Raw genomic sequence first — 18,855 nt, forward strand, 5'->3', positions numbered from 1 at the left:
TTTTTATGCGCACCACTTTTGGAGCCCACTCGTGCAAGAGAAGAAAATAAAATAAAAATAAAAAAAGTTTTGGGACCTAATCATCATGGATTAATTTCTTTTCAAATGGTTCGTTTTGCATGCGTGTTAACACATGACTATCTACCATTGGTTGCAAGAGGCCCCCCTTGCAGCACCGTCTTGCGTGGTTACAACCGTTCATCTCCTAGATTGACTCCAGGTGAACCGTGAGCCACACATTATCGTTCTCAAGAAGTTGGAAATAAAACCATTAGCAGGGAAGGATCAATGGCCAAAAATATCCTTTAAGCATAGGCTTTTTTTTTTTTTTAGAAGACATTTTTTTAAAAATAAAAAATAAAAATTAAAAAATTTAGAAGAAGAAGCACTGTCCATTGAAGATAGATGGACCGTTGGGATGATCGGAAAATGGTGGCATCTGAGGCCCAGTGAGCAGAAATTGGTATGAGAAAGGGGTGGTTTGAAAGAAGCCAGCTGGTGCGGCGGGCAGAATCGGTGAGTGTGTAAGAAGATGATGGGGGTGGGTGGTGGTGATTTGAAAAAACGAGGCCATGGGCCCACATTGTTTGTTATTAGCCAAGTTGGCGAGCTTTGAAATGAAAGGGAGCACTTGCATAAATCAATTGAGTTGGGGGAGAATCGAGCTATCATTGTATGGCGCATCAAGCAAAGACGCACATATAATTCCCTTCCCGTCTTTGCGGGCGTTGCAATTACATGCTTATCTTTTCCCCACGCCATACCCCTGCTTAGCGTATACATGCGGAATAACAGTAGATAGGGTCGACTTTTAAGTATACTATACTGTTCTTGGAAATAGTAAATAATGTTTAGGATGATAATTGTCATCTTCAAACACCCTCTAGTATCCATTGAATAAAGCCAATTTACCTGGTGCCTCTTCTTCTTCTTCTTCTTCTTCTATTTATTTTATTATTTTCCTTATTTTCTCTGTTAATTTAATCTCCCACAATTATTATTCCAACTCTCATTCTTCCCAAGGTAAAAAAAAAAAAAAAAAAAAAAAAAAACGAAAGGAAAAGGAAGCATCACTCAAGCCGCTGTAACTGGGTACTCTTGCTGTATACTTGGGTATGAGTTAGGAAAGAAGGTTTGGTGGATTCCTGGACCAATCATGGGTTGAGAGGTTTCAAATGGATCTGTATCCCATGTTTGGGCTTGAGGGTGAGAACGCTGATGGGCGCGTGCCGGTAGTTTCTCGAAATGGTGAAGCTGAAACTGGAAAGAAGCATGCTCAAGATGATCTTTGCTTCCATCATCGCGTAGGCCTGGCCGATGCAGTTGCGCGGTCCCATTGAGAAAGGCATGAAATGGCGGCCTGGAGCAAACGACTTGCCGGCAAATCTCTCTGGGTTGAATTCGTTTGCATCTTTCCCCCACAAATCCTCATTGTGGTGAATGGCAAGCACTGGAATCCAAATGGATAGCCCTTGGGGGATGTGGAGGTCACCCAAACTGATATCTTCAAATGCCATCCGAGGGAGGAGAGCGGCAGGCGGATACAGCCTCAGGGATTCGTTTAGTATCATATTCAACAGAGAGAATTTGCTGAGATGATCAGCTGAGGGAGGTTGTTTGCCGCAGACCTGTAACACCTCAGCACGGGCTTTGTCTTGCCATGAGGTATTGGTGGCGAGGAGCATGGTAGTCCAGGTGAGGAGGAGAGCTGTGGTCTCGTGGCCTGTGAAGAAGAAGGTCTTGCATTCGTCCATGAGTAGTTGGAGGTTGAAGCTAAAACCAACCCTCTTCTTCTGCATCTCATCCAGTAGTATCCCAAGGAGGTCTTTACCGTGAGAGGTGCTCCGACCAACCTCGACACAGTCTTTCCGGCTCTGGATGATTTCCATCAGCAGTCTCTCTACTTCCGACTTCAACGCTTTGATCTCTCTGTTGAACTTGCTAGGGAAGAAGCTGCGAGATATAAAAAAAAATAAAATAATAATAATAATAAATTATATTGAAATTGATTTTTTTTTTAAAATAAATAATAATAATAATAATAACCACAGCCAATTCAAGTACAACTTGGGTGTTTCAGGTAAAAGAAGAAAGAGGGTGGGAGTCTATGATGAATGATCGAAGAAGATACTGACCGGCTTCCAGGAAAGCATAAATGGCGTGTAGATTGAGCGCAGAGGTGCTGCAAGGATGTGAGGAGATGGAATATTCGCTTTCCCTTCTCATAGCTACTGTCAAACTCCGTCCGGGAAATGATGTCTACGGTGAGCCTAGTGAGGTAGCTGCCGATCTCGACCTCAGTTTGGCCCGATTCAATGGCCTCATTTAGAGATTGGATCATTTTGGAGGTGCATTCCACCATGTATCCAACGTGGCCCTGCAGATAAAAGCGATTTCTTTTAGAAGAAGAATAAAAAAAAAATAAAAAATTTGAAAACAAGGAAGATGGAGAAGACGAAACGGTGGGATTGTAATTTGATGGTATGTCTCATCATCATCATCATCATCGTCATCATCGTCAGTACCTTAAGCTTGTCTGCCATGAATGCAGGGGCGACGATGTGGCGCTGGTGGAACCAGTCGTCTCCGTTGGCCATGAGCAAGCCTCTGCCTATGAAGTGCTTGGATCCCTGCCGTTGGAGCCAAGACTTTCCAGAAAGGTGGCTGTATTTGGAGGAAAGGAGCTCTTTTATCATTTCGGTCTCCGTCAAGCACATCCTCGGTTCACTCCCATTCCAGTATATGAAACGCTTCCCTGCCCAACACAGTACCTCACTCTTTTCAATTCCTCTTCTAATCCCATCATCATCACAATTATAATCGATATTAACAATCAACAGAGAAACAACATAGGAGAGAGTTAATTGAAATTGAAATATCACCGTATTGTTTAGACCAGAGGACGTAATGCGGTAATACACGGGAGACGATGTCATGATGGATAGAATCCATGTCTGAGGAGGTGGATTTGGCCAGGATAGATGCCATCTCCATGAGATTCCCGATGAGAAAGCGGGGTTTCGGCCCACGAATTCCTTGCTTCTCCATCACCTTTCTGATGCGTCTTGGAGTGTACCAGTAGCAGGAGATGGTCACCAAAACCGCTCTCATAACCAAACAGAGGACTAAGAAGGCCCCTCCCCACAGTATCATCCAGGCCATTGATGCTCACTTCAACAGGGCCGAAGAGAACTGATTACGGTGGGATGTTCCTACTCCCACCCCCTTCCCCCTTTGCATCTTTTATAAGCACATGAATATGGCATTTTTCTTTCAGGAAAGTGAAATTCAGTTAAATAAAATAAAAAATAAAAACAACTATGTGCCTACGGAGGACAATTACTCTGTATCCCGTGTCTCAAATCATCACACGTGGAATCCTTCTCTCATATCCGTACTCTCCATCAGATGAAACTTATGGTGGATGATCTATCGCTCTATGATCACACTTATCACATGATCCCCACGGTCCCCAACATAACACATTTGCCTCTGCTTTTTTCTTTCTTTTTTTTTTTCTTTTTTTCTTTTTATTTTGGTAATTTTGGGCCGTTGCTTTTTTTCTTACACAATTGCTGTCCGTTCGTCGGTTTTTATGTATAAAATCAAGCAATCAACCCGAATCCGGAGCTGTCCCTCCGTGATGGAGCCTACCTGATGAAGAGCTCAGACACGGACAGACGTGCCATACACATGCCTTGTTTTACCGTATAAATGATAGAATTCTTGCCTGGAAATTTAAAACATATATATATAGAAAAAAAAAAAAAAAAAAAAAAGAAAGAAAGAAAAAGACACCTAACTTATTGAGAAACGCATACAAGGCAAGGGTGGATGTAATCCTTACCATTCATCCAGTTGGCCCTTCCACTGTAGGTCCCTAGCTAATGAAACACGTGTGATTAATAGTGACACGACTTGCCAGCGCCCTGTCCAAGGGCAGTTCATGCCGGGGGAAGCAAGGTGTCGCCCACCGGATGTCAGTGAGAAATCCATTCCGTCCATCACTTTCTCCGGCTCAGGTTTGGACATGATCAAAAAAATGAGATACATCAAACACTTATCCACAGTCAAACTGTCCCAGGGCCCACCATAATATTATATGCCATCCATACCTTTCATAAGGTCATCATAACCGTGATGAACTGAAAATTTAAATGTTAGCCTGATCTAAAGCTATTGTATCCCCATTCCATCCTACTGTTTCCTGTAGTGTGGTCCACGTAAGTTTTTGATCTACCACATTTTTGGGATTATGAGCTCGAGAAACTGATGGACCGAGTAGATTTCTCAGGGACATCTCAGTTGGTCCCATGTAGCTTCCGACAGCAGGAACCTCTCACTCCCATGTCTTTACCCCTCATGTGAATTCCATTTCAGTATGCATACGTACGTACTAGACTTTCAATAGTTCACCACTTACTTCTACGTTGTCATCTCATACGCCATACATCCACCCAAAACATCCAGATTACAGAAATCGTTATTGATTGAACTCGGTCCCAATTTCACACTAAACAAGTGATCTTAACCATTTGATTTTGGTCACCGACTTTTTTCAACCATATTGAACGGTTTGATGACTGCCATTGTTGGGCCATTTTAGATGCAGAATGGCCCTGGGATAGATACCGTTTCGCTCAGCTTGTATAAGAAAACACATGTACCAATGGACGAGATATCTCCGGTCAGTCAAAAAGTGGTGAACCATCACCGTATTCCTCTCCCAAATGGAGCGAACAAAGGGGTTTATTTTATTCGGAAACGAAAGCCACTCATCTCTTTGACTGCGCCAATGTTTTACTTGGGTCTTTTAACGCATACATTTATTCTCTCTCCGGTGTCTAAAAGCGCAGGTAATCCTGAAACGGCTAATAAAGTGAAGTGGTAGATCACTGTAAATAAATAGTTCCCTTAATGTCATGTAAATGGGTAATGAATATCATTGCCACATAAATCCTAACTAAAGCCCAATGTTTATCATAGCAGCTTCAATTTTTTGACACGCATGTAATGTACTCATATGATTACGTATATATACACACACCATTTATTCATTTTGCAATATCAATTTTAGCAGGGGACTCCAAATATTACCTTCATCCAATACTTCTATGGGCAGCAAGAAGTTCTTAATGGAAGGGATTAATCTGGAAGGGATTAATCCCAACTACTTTCTAAGTGTGGTTAATTTCTATTTTGAATATGTCTCATTTTATTTATTTATTATTTTTTCTATTTTCATAAAATAATCATGCAAGATAAATGGGTGGTGTAGATATAACACATACATCATAGTGGGGCCCACAAAACTATACCACCTCAAAGCACCTTCTCCAATAGAGTTTGGTAATAGGTTGACAGATTATTATGATTTGACAGCTTGATTTATTCAATGGGCATCAAAATATAATGAGGTGAGTTTTACATCACATCATTGTAGAATTCAACCATCCAAAAACAATAAGAGTCCCATGTAGCTAGAATATTATAGGGCAACCATAAATGTAGCCATGGGCTCATTTTTATTTTTATTTTTGATGTCAACTTTTATAAAAGGTTGTGCTTCACTTGTTTTCAGCCATCTTCACATAATCTTAATCTTTTGAGCCTGTTTAGATGGTGGAAAATGAAATGACAAGAAAAATGAATGATTTTTTAATAATAAGATATCTCATCATCTTTGGACACTTAAAAAATAGTTGATGTCAAAATACAATCATTACCCAATCATTTAAATTTACCTTAGAAGGGCAAGGCTTATCTAGGGTTATGGTATGTACAATGCACATGGCTAGAGTAATAGAGTTACAATGGAGAGACTAAACCGGAAATGATGTGACTACATGCATACGGGGCTGCACAAAGAGAAAAGGGTTTTAGACAATGGACAACCCAATTCATGCAATTCTTCATTAGTAGGCTGCACAGGACTTATTGGAGTACAAAGTACAAATGCCCTCGTGTTGAAGAGTTACTCAAATGAATATTGAAAGATTTTTTTCTGCCTACACTAGTTATATGTATATATATATCAAAAAAACAAAAAAAACTGTTCCAAGGCTACGCCCTTTCCCTTCTTTCCATTCATTTGAGTTTTCACTAATCGAATAATAAATAAGTTATTAGAATGAGCTACCAGCACTATCTCGAGAGATAGATTTCCTAATTAATGAGTGGGCCATGCGGAGCAATAATGAGGTGGTGACTACCTCGTCCCGGAAAGGGAATTTTGGAAGCTTCTTCCATCTCTGCCTTGGCCATCCCATGATGAGAAATATAAGCATTCATGTTCTACTAGCGTACGACCATCCATGGTCAGTCCTTTGGGTTTTTCTGGACGTGGCATTCATTATCTCATTTCGAACCGTCCACGTGATGGGACACATTACAGATAGATCATTACACTGAAGACAGAAAGGCAATGTGTTTTGATCGGCCATCTCAAAACAAAATTTGAATAAGGAAAGCAAACTCGAGTAGTCTGTTGATGAGTTAAGACCCAGTTTCGAGATGCTCTGCAAGTATGGCGGGGTTTGGGGATTTAGTCTATTTAAGAATGAGTTAAAAATGGGCGACACGTATACAGTGGTGTGGTCCATGCTATTTACAGTGAACGTATCAAATTAACTGGCGTGAATGGATGAAAAACGTTCAACACCACCGCCCATTTTCTCCAATAATTCGATCCCTTCCCGTCCACCACCAAAAATGGCAGGGCCTGTTCCCTCTTCCACCGTCTATCTGGACATGGACAGGCAAGGCGTGACTGGCCGGAGGTTCTGCTGCTGGTTTTGCCTGATTGACCAGGCCACTCCTAAACTCTTTAACGCGCATTTACTTTTTCTTTTGAAACGTATGACCACGTACCCTCTCTTTTTTATTTTTATTTTTTTCCACTTTTTGCACGTCTTTGTTGAAGATCTCCTTCATCTCTAAATACGGGGAGGTGTGATTGAGGCAGATTTTGGTCTCCAATTTCGGAAAAGAGCCTTAACTCTTTCATTAAATTCATTGTATCTAAAAGAGGCATCTTCACCTAAAATTTTCAGAGACGACAGACATGTGTCCACTCTCTCACCTCAAACGGAGCATTGACAGCTCCATTCGCACTCATCTGCTCCATTTCCCACGCATGGATCTTCTGTTTCACCGGTAGCTTAACGGACGCGGATTAGCTACTGAACCTCGCAGGAGCGATGTCACTACGTTATATGGGCCCACCATGATGAATGTGTTGTATCCACACCATCCATAGATTCGGAGAGATCATTTGAGGAAATGATACAAAGAATAAGGTAGATCCAAAGCTCAAGAGAAACGCACCACATAAAACAGTGGGGATTGAACGCCTACCCTTAAAAACGTCTCGAGGTCACCAAAGTTTTCGATCAAGATGATGTTTGTGTTTTCCCTTGTTCCATGTCTTTGTTAACTTATAAATAGGTTGGATGTCAAATAAACATCATGGTGGGCCCTATGAAGGTTTCAACGGTGGTGGGCGTCATTGTCCCATTGTTTTCTGTAGTGGGTCCATTGATCTTTGGATCTACTTCATTCTTTGGCTCATGACATAAAATGATCTCTCCAAATGGATGAACGGTGTGGATACAACACATCCATCATGATGGATCCCATGTAACGTGGTAACGTCACTTCACAAGCCAAAGTCGCTACTGAAAATGACTTTCCATTTGTCGGTTCTTGTATATAGAGGTGGGCAAAATGGACCCGATCTGACCCAATTCGAACAGAATCAATGGCCCGGATTGGTCAGGATCGGGTAGGATCGATCAGATCCAAATGACAATCGGATCGGATTCGGGTGCGTAGCAAATCCGATCGAACCAAACCGAACCGAAATCCGATCCGTTTGGATTGAACCCGATTCGATCCGGACCACACCGGGTGTGGTATACCCCTCCCTTATTTCATATTAGTAGGTGGATCCTACAAATTTTTTAACGGTGAAAAAATCATTATCTCCGCTTCTATTTATGGTGTGGTCCAAATGATCTTTAAATATGATTCATTTTTTGGATAATGCTCTAAAATGATCTCTGAAAATAGATGAATGGTGTAGATATAATAAATACATCACCGTAAGGCCCATGTAACTTTGATCTCCTTTGAACCGTTCGTACAACTCAGAGCTCAAGGAGCGTCAGTGCTCGTCTTTGAGCGACACGTACCAAAGAGCAGCTGCATAGCTGTTGTTAGCTGGCAGGAGATTGCGTACTGAGTAAGTTAGTAGGCTAAGCGTACTTAGTAAACTCTGTGGGGTCCACCGTGATTTATGTATTTTATCCACTCCGTCCATCCATTTTAACAAATAATTTTAGGGTTTGAGCCTAAATATTAAGTATATCCAAACCTCAGCTGGACCACACCATAGGAAACAGTGTGAATTGAACATATACCATTGAAAATTTCTTAGGGCCACTGAAGTTTTGGATCAAGCTTGTATTTCTATTTTCCCTTCATCCATATCTGTGTGATCTTATAAACAGGTTGGATGAGAAGTAAACATCACTGTGGGCCCTAGAAAGGTTTCAACGGTGGAAGTCATTATTCCAACTGTTTCCAATGGTATGGTCCACTTGATCTTTGCGTATGCTTAAATTTTGGTCTCAACCCCTAAAATAAGATGAAAAAACGGATGGACGGCATGGATAAACCAGATACTTTCATGGTGGGCCCAACAGAGTTTACTCAAAATCCCATTTGGTGTTAGCTGGAGAGTGCCTGCGCGTCTTCTAGCTACACTTACGGGTAGACAGCTGTAGTATAGGCTTGAAGCTTCTTTAGGAAGTCACAGTTGAAGCTATGTATGTAGCTAGCATGACCTTCACCATTTTATCCTAATGAGTAAATTATCTGGGCCCCGTCTTGAATTTTTTGGTTTATCCACCATCCATTAGTTTTTCCATATCAATTTAAGGGTTGATACTAAATTTTAAGGGTATTTAATAATAAAGTAGATCACACCATAGGAAACAATGAGAATAATAATTTTCACACCGTTGAAAAAAATAATGATCCGAATCTTGTCCAATCCGATCCGACTCGATTTTCCTAATCGAGTTGGACTCGGATCGGTTCGGGCTAGCAGAAGATCGGATCGGATTGAGTAAGATGGTTCCAGACTCGGTACCGGATCGGGTCGAGTTCGGGTTTCATCCTACAAATTTCGAATCGAATCGGGTTGGGCCCAATCCGATCCAACTCGGTCCGATGCCCAGCTCTACTCTTATGATAGAAAGCAAATCCTTTGGACGGATTAGAGCTTCCCCCTCCGCATGTCTCACCCCAATTGTTCGTTTCGTGGACTGAAATGTCCATTTGGTCCCTCATAAATATGAACTGTCTGTTTAAATTGCTAGATGAATATCTCATGCTTAGGCCCACCAAATCAAGCTCCAAAAGTTAGTAAGAAGGGTCCCACGCATTACCATTCTTGTGGGACACGGTTTGGCTAGTGACGCTGGTTAGTGCTCCATTGGTCCTACCATGATATGTGATTTATCAGCGTCCATCCATTTTTCTCGATCATTTGAGGGCTTGATCCCATAAAAGAGGCCGATCTAAATCTTAAGTGGACCACACGACAGGAAAGCAAAATTAGTAGTGATTGAATGTCCACCATTAAAAACCTCATGGGCACACTATAACATTTATTTAACATCCAACCTGTTGATTAAGTCATACAGACCTGATGAAGGGAATAAACAGCTTGATCCAAAACTTTTGCGCCCCAAAGAAGTTTTTAACAACTGGCATTCATGTTGTCAGACATGGATGTCTTCAATGTTCTAGGTTGCTCGATTGGTCAAGGGTCGGCTCGACGGGTTGAGGGTCACTCGACTCGAAGTTCATCGAGCATAGCTTTTAGGTATTCGGGCCGCTCGACCAGTCAAAGGGGTCCTTCGACTAGTTAAAACCCTGTCTTGACTAGTCGAGGGTTACGCAGATACTGCATGAATTTTGCACGGATTACGTAAATTTGACGCGATTTCTGGAATTTTCCAAAGAGGTGCGTAAGTGGAGTTTCATAAACTATATAAATAGGGGTTCCTAGGGCTATTCTAAGGTATGTTAAGGCTTCCTAAAGGTATTCCAAGGGTTTCTAAAAGGGTTCTAAGGTTATCAAATGGTGTAGCAAATGTGAGATTCGAGATTGTTCGAATTGGAAAAGTCCTCTATCTTGTAAATTTTATTTCATAGTGGATTTTTATCGCTTTGTGCCGTGGTTTTTCTCTGAAAGGGTTTTCCACGTTAAATCTTTATGTTCTCTTGTGATTGCTTGTTGCTCTTGGATTGCTATCCTGGATCTAGATTTGTGTGATTCCGCAGCAAAAATCCCCAACAAGTAGTATTAGAGCAATCGTTGGGGTACAGATTTGAATCTGCAGGATTAGTAATAATAGGAAACAACAAGTTTGATATTGAGAAGTACTCTGGCAAAAATAATTTTGAATTATGGAAGGTTAAGATGATTAGCCTATTAACCAAGCAAGGCGAGATTAAGGCTCTTGTGGAGTGAAAATCTACCATGAAAGATGATGAATGGGAAAACCTTGATAATAATGCTTTAGCCTGTAACGTCTCGGAAAAATTTGTACAAAGACCCGAGTATCTCCTCAGGTAGAAATCATTAAGGACCGAATTTTATAGAAATTAGACGAAAATTAATTAAGTCCTAAACTAAATAATCAGTGGAATTATCTTGAACCACTTTCTATATAACTTCAAGACCTAAAACCATTAGGATCACCGACTCAACATTACCTTAAAACCTAGGAGAGTCTCCAAACCCAGTTGCTCTTGAAAGCACACTGAAACTCCATACCGGACCTGGATTGCGCGTCGAAAGTTCGATGACCGCGAAACTATAAGGTTATGATCACTTTACTGGGCCTGACAACTATCGCGGGAATCGAGTCCAAATAGTATCCAGAAACGCACAACTTGAGCCCGTAACGAAGTGTTTGAGAAATGTGAATATCTTTAGAAAATGAACTCAAACTTAAGTGATTTGGGCCGTTCACTTGCAGGCCACATTTAAGTTTCTGACCGTTAGATTTTGACCCAACTATACTCTTGGATCAGGAAAATTTCCATACACAGGTCAGTGTACTTGTGGCACTATCGAGTGACAATAGTCGTTGAACTGAAACTGATTCTCCACGATCGATCCACTAATCCGATTAGACTGAAGTCTTAACCTAGCATAGATCCATTATCAGGGAACTCTCTTCAGACCGTATGCGAGCAATGGACCTTCAGATGAGCTCTGTTGGCCCGAAACAGATGCCTTTTGGCTATATCCAAAGTATACCATGGCCTTGGGGCCATTAACACCACATATGGGCCTATATAATGCCCTAAACCCACCCCTCTCACATTCCATACGAATTTTCTAACCCTAGGAGAGAGAAGAGAGAAAAGAGGAGGAAAGAGTGAAGAGAAGTGTGAGAGATTTGTGGTTTGTTGCTGGGATTCACTCCCACCACTCCACATGCCGAATCATCTCTCCCGTGTCGCTACACCGTCGAATCTAAATCCATTTTTGGATAAAAAATCCTAACCCTAATATGTTTTAGGAATCCAAATAGAGAAGTCGGTGGAATAGCTAACCTATTTCGTGATTTAGGTAGCCGTTGTGCTGTAGACGGAGACGTAGTGTACGAACCGAATTCATAACAAGTAAACTGACGAAAGGTGTGAATTATAAACATTTAGGTTATGGTTTTCAAGTCTTTCAATGTCAGTTAATGATTTATGACTGACTTGATTGCTGTCACATATACTTAGATGCGTTGTTGTCCGTGTATTATACATTTATATGAACTATGTTGAATATAATGCATTCCATGTGTCTGTTAAAATGTTTGAACGAATATGGAATTATGACTTTTGCTTGTCATGATTTTTGATTGAGAATACATGATTAGTGTGTGTTTGACAACTCCTTTGTGAAAGGATTTGCCATAATATATGTAATAACTAATTTATTACATGTATGTTGATATGGGTAGTCTAAGTGTTCAATAAAATGTCTGAATGAGAAGTTGCTTGTTGAAATGTATTTAATAAGGGTGTTGAGATAGGATTCTCAATTATCGTATCTATAGTTACAGTTTCCTTCATGTAACCTATCTCGCTACTATGTGATTTATGGATACAATGCCTATGTATGATAACATGTGCACTATGTGTATGTTAAAATGCTCAAATGAGATTTATATTTAAATTGGTTGTCACATATTTTTTTGACTATCACATATGAATGCCTATTATATTTGAGTACGATTGGGACTAATACATAGTCCAGGCAATCGGTAACGATTTACAATCAGTGGCCGAACTAGTTTTGCCACAACGGATACATTCGGTGAATCTGAGTCTTACGATGATTATCGATAGTGGTTAGGTCACGAGGAGTGTGTATGCGCTCCATATTGATTTATTTAACGTGCGCTCGTACCAGTCGAGCTTGTCAAGTAACCCGATTGGCTCAATGTATGTTCACCATGTATGGACGATATTGCTTTAATCTAAGGTACCACTTACCAATGAAAAGCCCGTTTAACCTTCGTACCACAATCTGTTAAGTCTCATGAGCCGGGCATGGTGGTATGGGATACTGTGGTTCAAGCTGTTGGCCTACGCTGGGTTGATGAGCTTCCTCGTAGTGTCCATTGAGCAATCCAAACTCGTGAGCCGAATACGGTGGTATGGGACATTGTATTCGAGCTGTGGGCCTATGCTTAGGTGACGAGCCTTTCTATAGTGACCTCGAGTATAAATTAGGCATACGCTGAGGTGACGAGCCTCCCGTAGTGACCTGAACTTGCTCATCCACTGCTTTTAAATTAGGGGTGATGTTGCCTTATAACTTGCCTATCGTATGTGATTAACTAGGATTGGCGACCCTAGATGGATCATTGTTTAGGTAAATGATATAAAGGGAGGTACCTTAACTTTCCGAATCTGTTGTATAAATAAGCTTAATCAAGAACTTGGCTAACACGACCATGCACTGCATTGCATGTGCCTTTGACGTGGAAGAACATAATGGGAGTAGCATGTGTGATTGTGAGATGGTGTCACTGAGGGAGTGCAAGCAAGGGCATGTATCCTTATGGCATATCATTCTTGCATTAACAAATGTACTTAGGACATGAGTGTTGTACTGCTATATCATTACTGCTTGATTGAATTCATAACATGTTAACTTTTACCTTATAGCTCCACTGAGTTGATCACTCACTCCCACTCTGGGATAGTTTTTTAAAACACTAACTAGACTCTGTTGTAGTTGCAAGTGATGGTGAGGCTTACAAGATGGAGCCTGACTTTTATGACGATGAGGAGTCCTCCTACATGCAACTTTCTGGCGGGTCTATGTAGACCTAGAGTTGCATCACCGGGTTACGGGGATACGGATTAGATGCCATCACATTGTATCATTTTATAAATTTTGGGACTATACATGTAATTATTTAACCCAAAAAAAATGTAATTAGTTAACCTGGTGACATGTTCATACTCTGGGGGCTTACAACCACTTATATGTTTTATATATCTATCACAGTCTTCTGCTTGCATAATCTAATTGTCCCTGGAGTATGATATGTTGATTTAGTGTAATCCCATTCATGTTTAATGCACTAATACGGACAACATTCAATCATCATTATTTATATTTCATAAGTGATGCGTTGGAACTCGGGAGTTGAGCTGCTGCTTGACCCCTGATTTTCAGGGCATTACAAGTTGGTATCAGAGCATGATTTGGATTAAACTGGACTTGGGTTATGGTAACATGACACACATTGACATATTTTGACTTAGGTGGGGGTGAGAAAAATGTAGAAACGAACGAAAGATTCCCAGTTTCACCAACGGGTGAAATTGACCGTTGAATTTCACCCCGTATGTGTATAAGATCATGTAAAAATGATCCCAATCCCTTTCTAAACCATCAATCGATGGTTTGGGCGAAAATTCAGCGAATCCCATGCTCAAAACACACCAAAAGCATGAATACGTGCGAGTTGAAGTCCGAAAGCACCTCAAACAGATGTGAGTGCCATACCGTAATTTACAGAGGGATCCAGGGGGGTCCCACGTGTTTTTCACATTCCGGGTAGGGGTGGACACCACCCCCAGGCAGAGCCACCACTGGAGGTCCAGAGTTCTGGCGGCGGCACCACCCGGCTTCATAGCACCTGGTCAGGTGGGCCCTAGCACACGTGTGAGACCACTCCACCCTCCCTTTTAACCTTTTTTGGGCTTGTTTTAACCCATTGCAAACCCCCTCCACTCCATTTCCACTCCCAAACACTCCAAAGCTTCCTTTCCCTTTCAAATCTTTTCTTCCATACACTTCCAACCTTCAAATCTTCCATCTTGTTCATCATTACCCTCCTATTCCTCAATTTCATCTCCCCATCAACACTATTTCCACCCATTTGAGCACAAAACCCTCTTTTGTGTCTCCCAATCACATCTACTCACCTCTATTGCCTTGAAACTATCATCTTCATCTTTCTAGTTTTCCTATCTCCATCTATTGAGTGCAAGGGCTCTCCTTTTGTGTCTCAAACCCTCCATAAACCCGTCAACCCATCTCATCCTTTAAGCATTTCCGCTTCCAAGGGCCCCTTTTGAGTTTTTTACCGCTATCTCCTCGCTCTCTACGCTCATTTCTCTCATGACAAGGAAGAGAGCGGCCTCGGACGGGGCCTGGTTGAGCTGACCACGCCGTACTACGAAGAGGGCAAACGCCGAAGCCAGTACGAGTGCCAAGCGTGAACGAAGGTTTAAGTAAGACCTTGATCCTCGAGTTCCGTTAGAGAGATCGCTATCGCTAGATGTCACTCTTGGTAAGTTCCGCAACCGCAAGGTCGTGTTCGATGCTCATGTCGATGAGAAGTTGTTTGGGACATATCCAGTCATCGACTTTCTCCTGAAAAATGGGTGGGGTCCCATATTTGAGGGGAACACTCATGCGAGCAAAGGCACTATGCGCGCCTTCTATGCACACATTCAAAATCCCCTGTTGAAGCCTCTTCAGTTTTCTATCCCTTTGGGAAGGCAAGAGGCTATAATTGGCGTGGAGGAGATTGCCCGCATTATGGGAGTCGAAAGAGGTGTGGTACACGCCAGTGAGAAGAACCTCGCTAGTGAGGCAAGGAAATAGCCTCGCTTCATCCAAGATGACGAACAACTTCTGCCTGCTCCACCACATATGCACGTATAACGTGTATCCTAGGTGGAGTAACCCACCGAATGCACAAGATTCATGGTGGATTTCTTGTGTAGGGTTAGGTAATGAGAGAAAGCATGCCTGCCTACACTTGTCCTATCCCAGATCATCCACACTACGCGGTCTACTAGGGAAAGCTCCTCACTACCTTTTGGTTGACTTGTATGCAAAATTGCCCGCCACTACTGTTTTCGATTCCATGTGAATGACATCACCCCAATCCACATTATTAGTGAAAACACGCTTGACAACATGGGAATTGGCCTTAGGCGACGTCGAGCCCGACTTGATGAACAGAGCGATGATACGGAAGAAGAAAGTGAAGATATCGAGGGAAGTGAAGGTGAGGAAGAGAGTGGTGACGAAGAAGAAGGAAGTGGTGAGGAAGGCAGCGAAGATGAGGGCAGTGATGAAGAGGGGGATCAGGAAGGTGATGAGGAGGCTCAAGAGTCTGATGAGGGACCTCCTCCTGCTACACATGAGCACCACCATGATCAGGCCACCATTGAGGCCCACTTGGCTCAGATTAAGGAGAGCCAAGTCGCCCTGAGACGGGAGGTCAGAGAGACCTGGGCCAAGCTTGAAGAGAGTCGGGCCTACATGAAGAAAAAAATTTAAGGTGTCTCTTATGTTGTATGCAGGATAAGGGCGCTCCTCCACCATCACTGAAATCGGACGACTAGTCATATGTGTAGTCATCTTTTAGTTTGCTTTGTTACTAGTTTTCTTTTATATAGGCTTAGTTGGTTGTTAGTGTGTTTTAGTGTTTAAAACTTGTGTTAGAATAGCTCACATGCATCTTCTGTCATGATCCATGTAAGACTATATCTCATGTATTGTGACAATTTTGCTAAATGAAATGCATGAAGCTTCCTTTAATTTGGAATGTGAATAATGTTTGGATGAGTGTGTGTATCTTATGCTAAACCTTACACGGGTTACACCCTATGTTGTATATAGGGAATGCCACCTAAGGCCACTCGGAGTACGACACGTCTTATACTTGGCGAATCGAGCGACGGGGCACCTCCCCTAAGTGACAACCATACGAACTCTAGTTTGGGCCCAAATCACGAGACTATGCTGGATTCTCTACCAGCCACTTGCCCCACCAATGGGCCAACACGTAGTGCACCACCGGTTCCAGAACAGAACCGTGCGTCTACCTTAACGCCATACATGCCTTAGGCGGCTCCTCCTCCTGATAAGTTGGAGCAGAAGATGCTCCGAATGCAGTAGCAGCAGCAGATTTAGACCACGATTGCGGCGGCCCTTGCCCAGAACATGAATGTGGTCCCACCTGCACCACCAGTGCAGCCTGTTGGGCATATGAATGCCAGCAGTTTTTTTGAGCGATTCCTTCACTTCCGACCTCCTACTTTTGTGGGTACTCACAGACCCAAGGAGGCCGAGTACTGGCTTGATCGCATCTCTAAGATGCTGAAGCCGCTGCACTGCACTGAAGCAGAGCAAGTTAAGCTAGTTACATACATGTTTGAGAAGGAGGCTAATCTATGGTGGGACAGCATCCTATGGACAGTGGCTGCTGGGTATGTATGGACGTGGGAAGCTTTTGAGACCCACTTCCACAGAAAGTACTTTCCCCACACGTACCGTAATGAGAAGGAGGGTGAGTTTCTTTGCCTCTGACAGGGAGGGATGACCGTAGCAGAGTATGAGAACCACTTTACGGAGCTAGCTAGGTACGCTCCTTTGATACTAGCAAACGAGCCGATGAAGATGCAGCGATTTTCTGAGGGTCTGCGGCCTGAGATCCGCACGAAGATGTGTTGCACTAGCATTCCCAACTATACTGAGCTAGTGAGCATGTTCATGCGAGCTGAGCAGGATGGAGATAGACTATCCCGTACATGCGTACCCATGGGTCCTAGATCTCAACCTGATTTGCCGAGCAGACTGTTCCTCGGGGAAGAGGCCAAGTGCAAATTCGCCTCCTAGGCTTATGGCTCCATCGACACAGCCTAAGCGATTAGATGTGTGGTGCACCTACTGTAAGAGATTGGACCATAGCGACACTTACTGCTTTACCAGGATAAGGGACAACGACTTTGTGCCGCCTCAAAAAATCAATCGTCAGTTACTTAGGCCATTTCAGCTCCACCCCTATGATCATCACCACCTTCACAGCCATCTTACCGGCCATCCGCACCTCGATTTAGGCTGCCTCAACGACCTATGACAGCATAGCTAAGTCATCCCCAATAAGCTCGGGTGCACTCACTTGCAGCTGAGGCTTCTGAGACAGCAACCGCAGCACCATTGGCTTTTAAATTCACAACACACATCTAAGGTACACCCATATTTCTGTTGGTGGACATCGGGTCCACTATTTCGATCATATCATGCGTAATAGTCAAGCGACTAGGGTTGGAAACTACTCCTAAGATTGGGGTGAGACTTCTTACTGCCACAGGGACATTCTCAGACTCCATGAAGACTTATAGAGGTTGCTTGATAGACTTAGGAAACAGAATAGTGCTCATTGACCTGATGGTCGTCCCATTATGTCATTATAATGTCATCCTCGGTATGGATTGGCTCACCGAGATGAAGGTAGAGATCGATTGCGATACTAGAGTGGTGACAGCCCATGGATCTGAGGGCATGACCTTTACTTTCCCAATGCAAGTCAGTTGGTACTACTGTGTTAGTTGTTATGCTACCTTACTAGAGCATGTTGATGGTCCGACACTTCGGAACATGCCTTTAGTCCGAGACTTCACGGACGTGTTCAGGACGATACCTGGACCACCTTCGCGATGCGAGATCAACTTTACTATATACCTTTGCCTGGTTCGACGCCCATTTCACTACCGACATATCACATGCCTCCATGTGAAATGGTGGAATTGAGGAGATAGATCGACGGTCTGTTGGAATTAGGTTTCATACGACCGAGTGTATCTCCTTGGGGAGCACTTGTGTTGTTCGTAAAGAAGAAGGATGGGTCACTGCGATTGTGTATTGATTATCGCAGGTTGAACTAAGTGATGGTGAAGAACAAGTATCCTCTGCCCAGGATTGATGATTTGTTAGACCAGTTGAAAGGGGCACAGTATTCCTCAAAGATCTACCTATAGTCAGGGTATCACCAGTTGTGTGTCAAGGATGAAGACGTGCAGAAAACAACATTTAAATCTAGCTTTGGGCACTGCGAATTCCTTGTGATGTCGTTTGGACTCACAAATGCACCAACCGTGTTCATGGACCCTATGAACCGGGTATTTTGGCCGTATCTATACCGATTCATCATCGTATTTATAGATGACATCCTGATATACTCCAAGAGTCGGAAAGATCACGAGGAACACTTGTAAGCAGTCTTTGATATGCTCAAGAAGAACCAGTTGTTTGCCTAGTACAAGAAGTGTGACTTCTAGAAGGAAGAAGTCAAGTTCCTCAGACATATGGTGTCCAAGGAAGGAATAGCTATGGACCTTGCTAAGATGACTGCTGTTTAGGACTGGAAGCAGCCTGGTTTGATTACTGAAGTGAGGAATTTTCTTGGCCTGGCAGGTTGGTATCGTTGATTCATTAAGGACTTTTCCAAGATAGCCAGA

At 42.7% G+C, this 18,855-nt stretch overlaps 1 protein-coding gene across 1 annotated transcript; it reads right to left on the reverse strand.

The window, feature by feature from the left end:
* Positions 1-727: 727 nt before the first annotated feature.
* On the reverse strand, positions 728-3,249 carry LOC131251301 (cytokinin hydroxylase-like). The gene is made up of 4 exons (XM_058251944.1): positions 2,883-3,249; positions 2,526-2,755; positions 2,136-2,377; positions 728-1,953 (listed from the first exon to the last, which is right to left on the reverse strand). Exons 1-4 carry the CDS (start codon positions 3,160-3,162, stop codon positions 1,155-1,157), a joined length of 1,551 nt encoding a protein of 516 aa, XP_058107927.1. The 5' UTR covers positions 3,163-3,249; the 3' UTR covers positions 728-1,154.
* Between the last annotated feature and the right edge of the window lie 15,606 nt (positions 3,250-18,855).

This window comes from Magnolia sinica, chromosome 7 (assembly GCF_029962835.1).
Source record: "Magnolia sinica isolate HGM2019 chromosome 7, MsV1, whole genome shotgun sequence".
NCBI lineage: Eukaryota > Viridiplantae > Streptophyta > Magnoliopsida > Magnoliales > Magnoliaceae > Magnolia > Magnolia sinica.

Excerpts from the sequence above, each read along its gene's own strand:
- LOC131251301 (XM_058251944.1), bottom strand. The coding sequence starts at position 3,162 with ATGGCCTGGATGATACTGTGGGGAGGGGCCTTCTTAGTCCTCTGTTTG. Across the intron at positions 2,378-2,525 it reads TCATGGCAGACAAGCTTAAG|GGCCACGTTGGATACATGGT; the intron begins GTACTGACGATG and ends TTTTATCTGCAG. Across the intron at positions 1,954-2,135 it reads TTATGCTTTCCTGGAAGCCG|CTTCTTCCCTAGCAAGTTCA; the intron begins GTCAGTATCTTC and ends TATATCTCGCAG.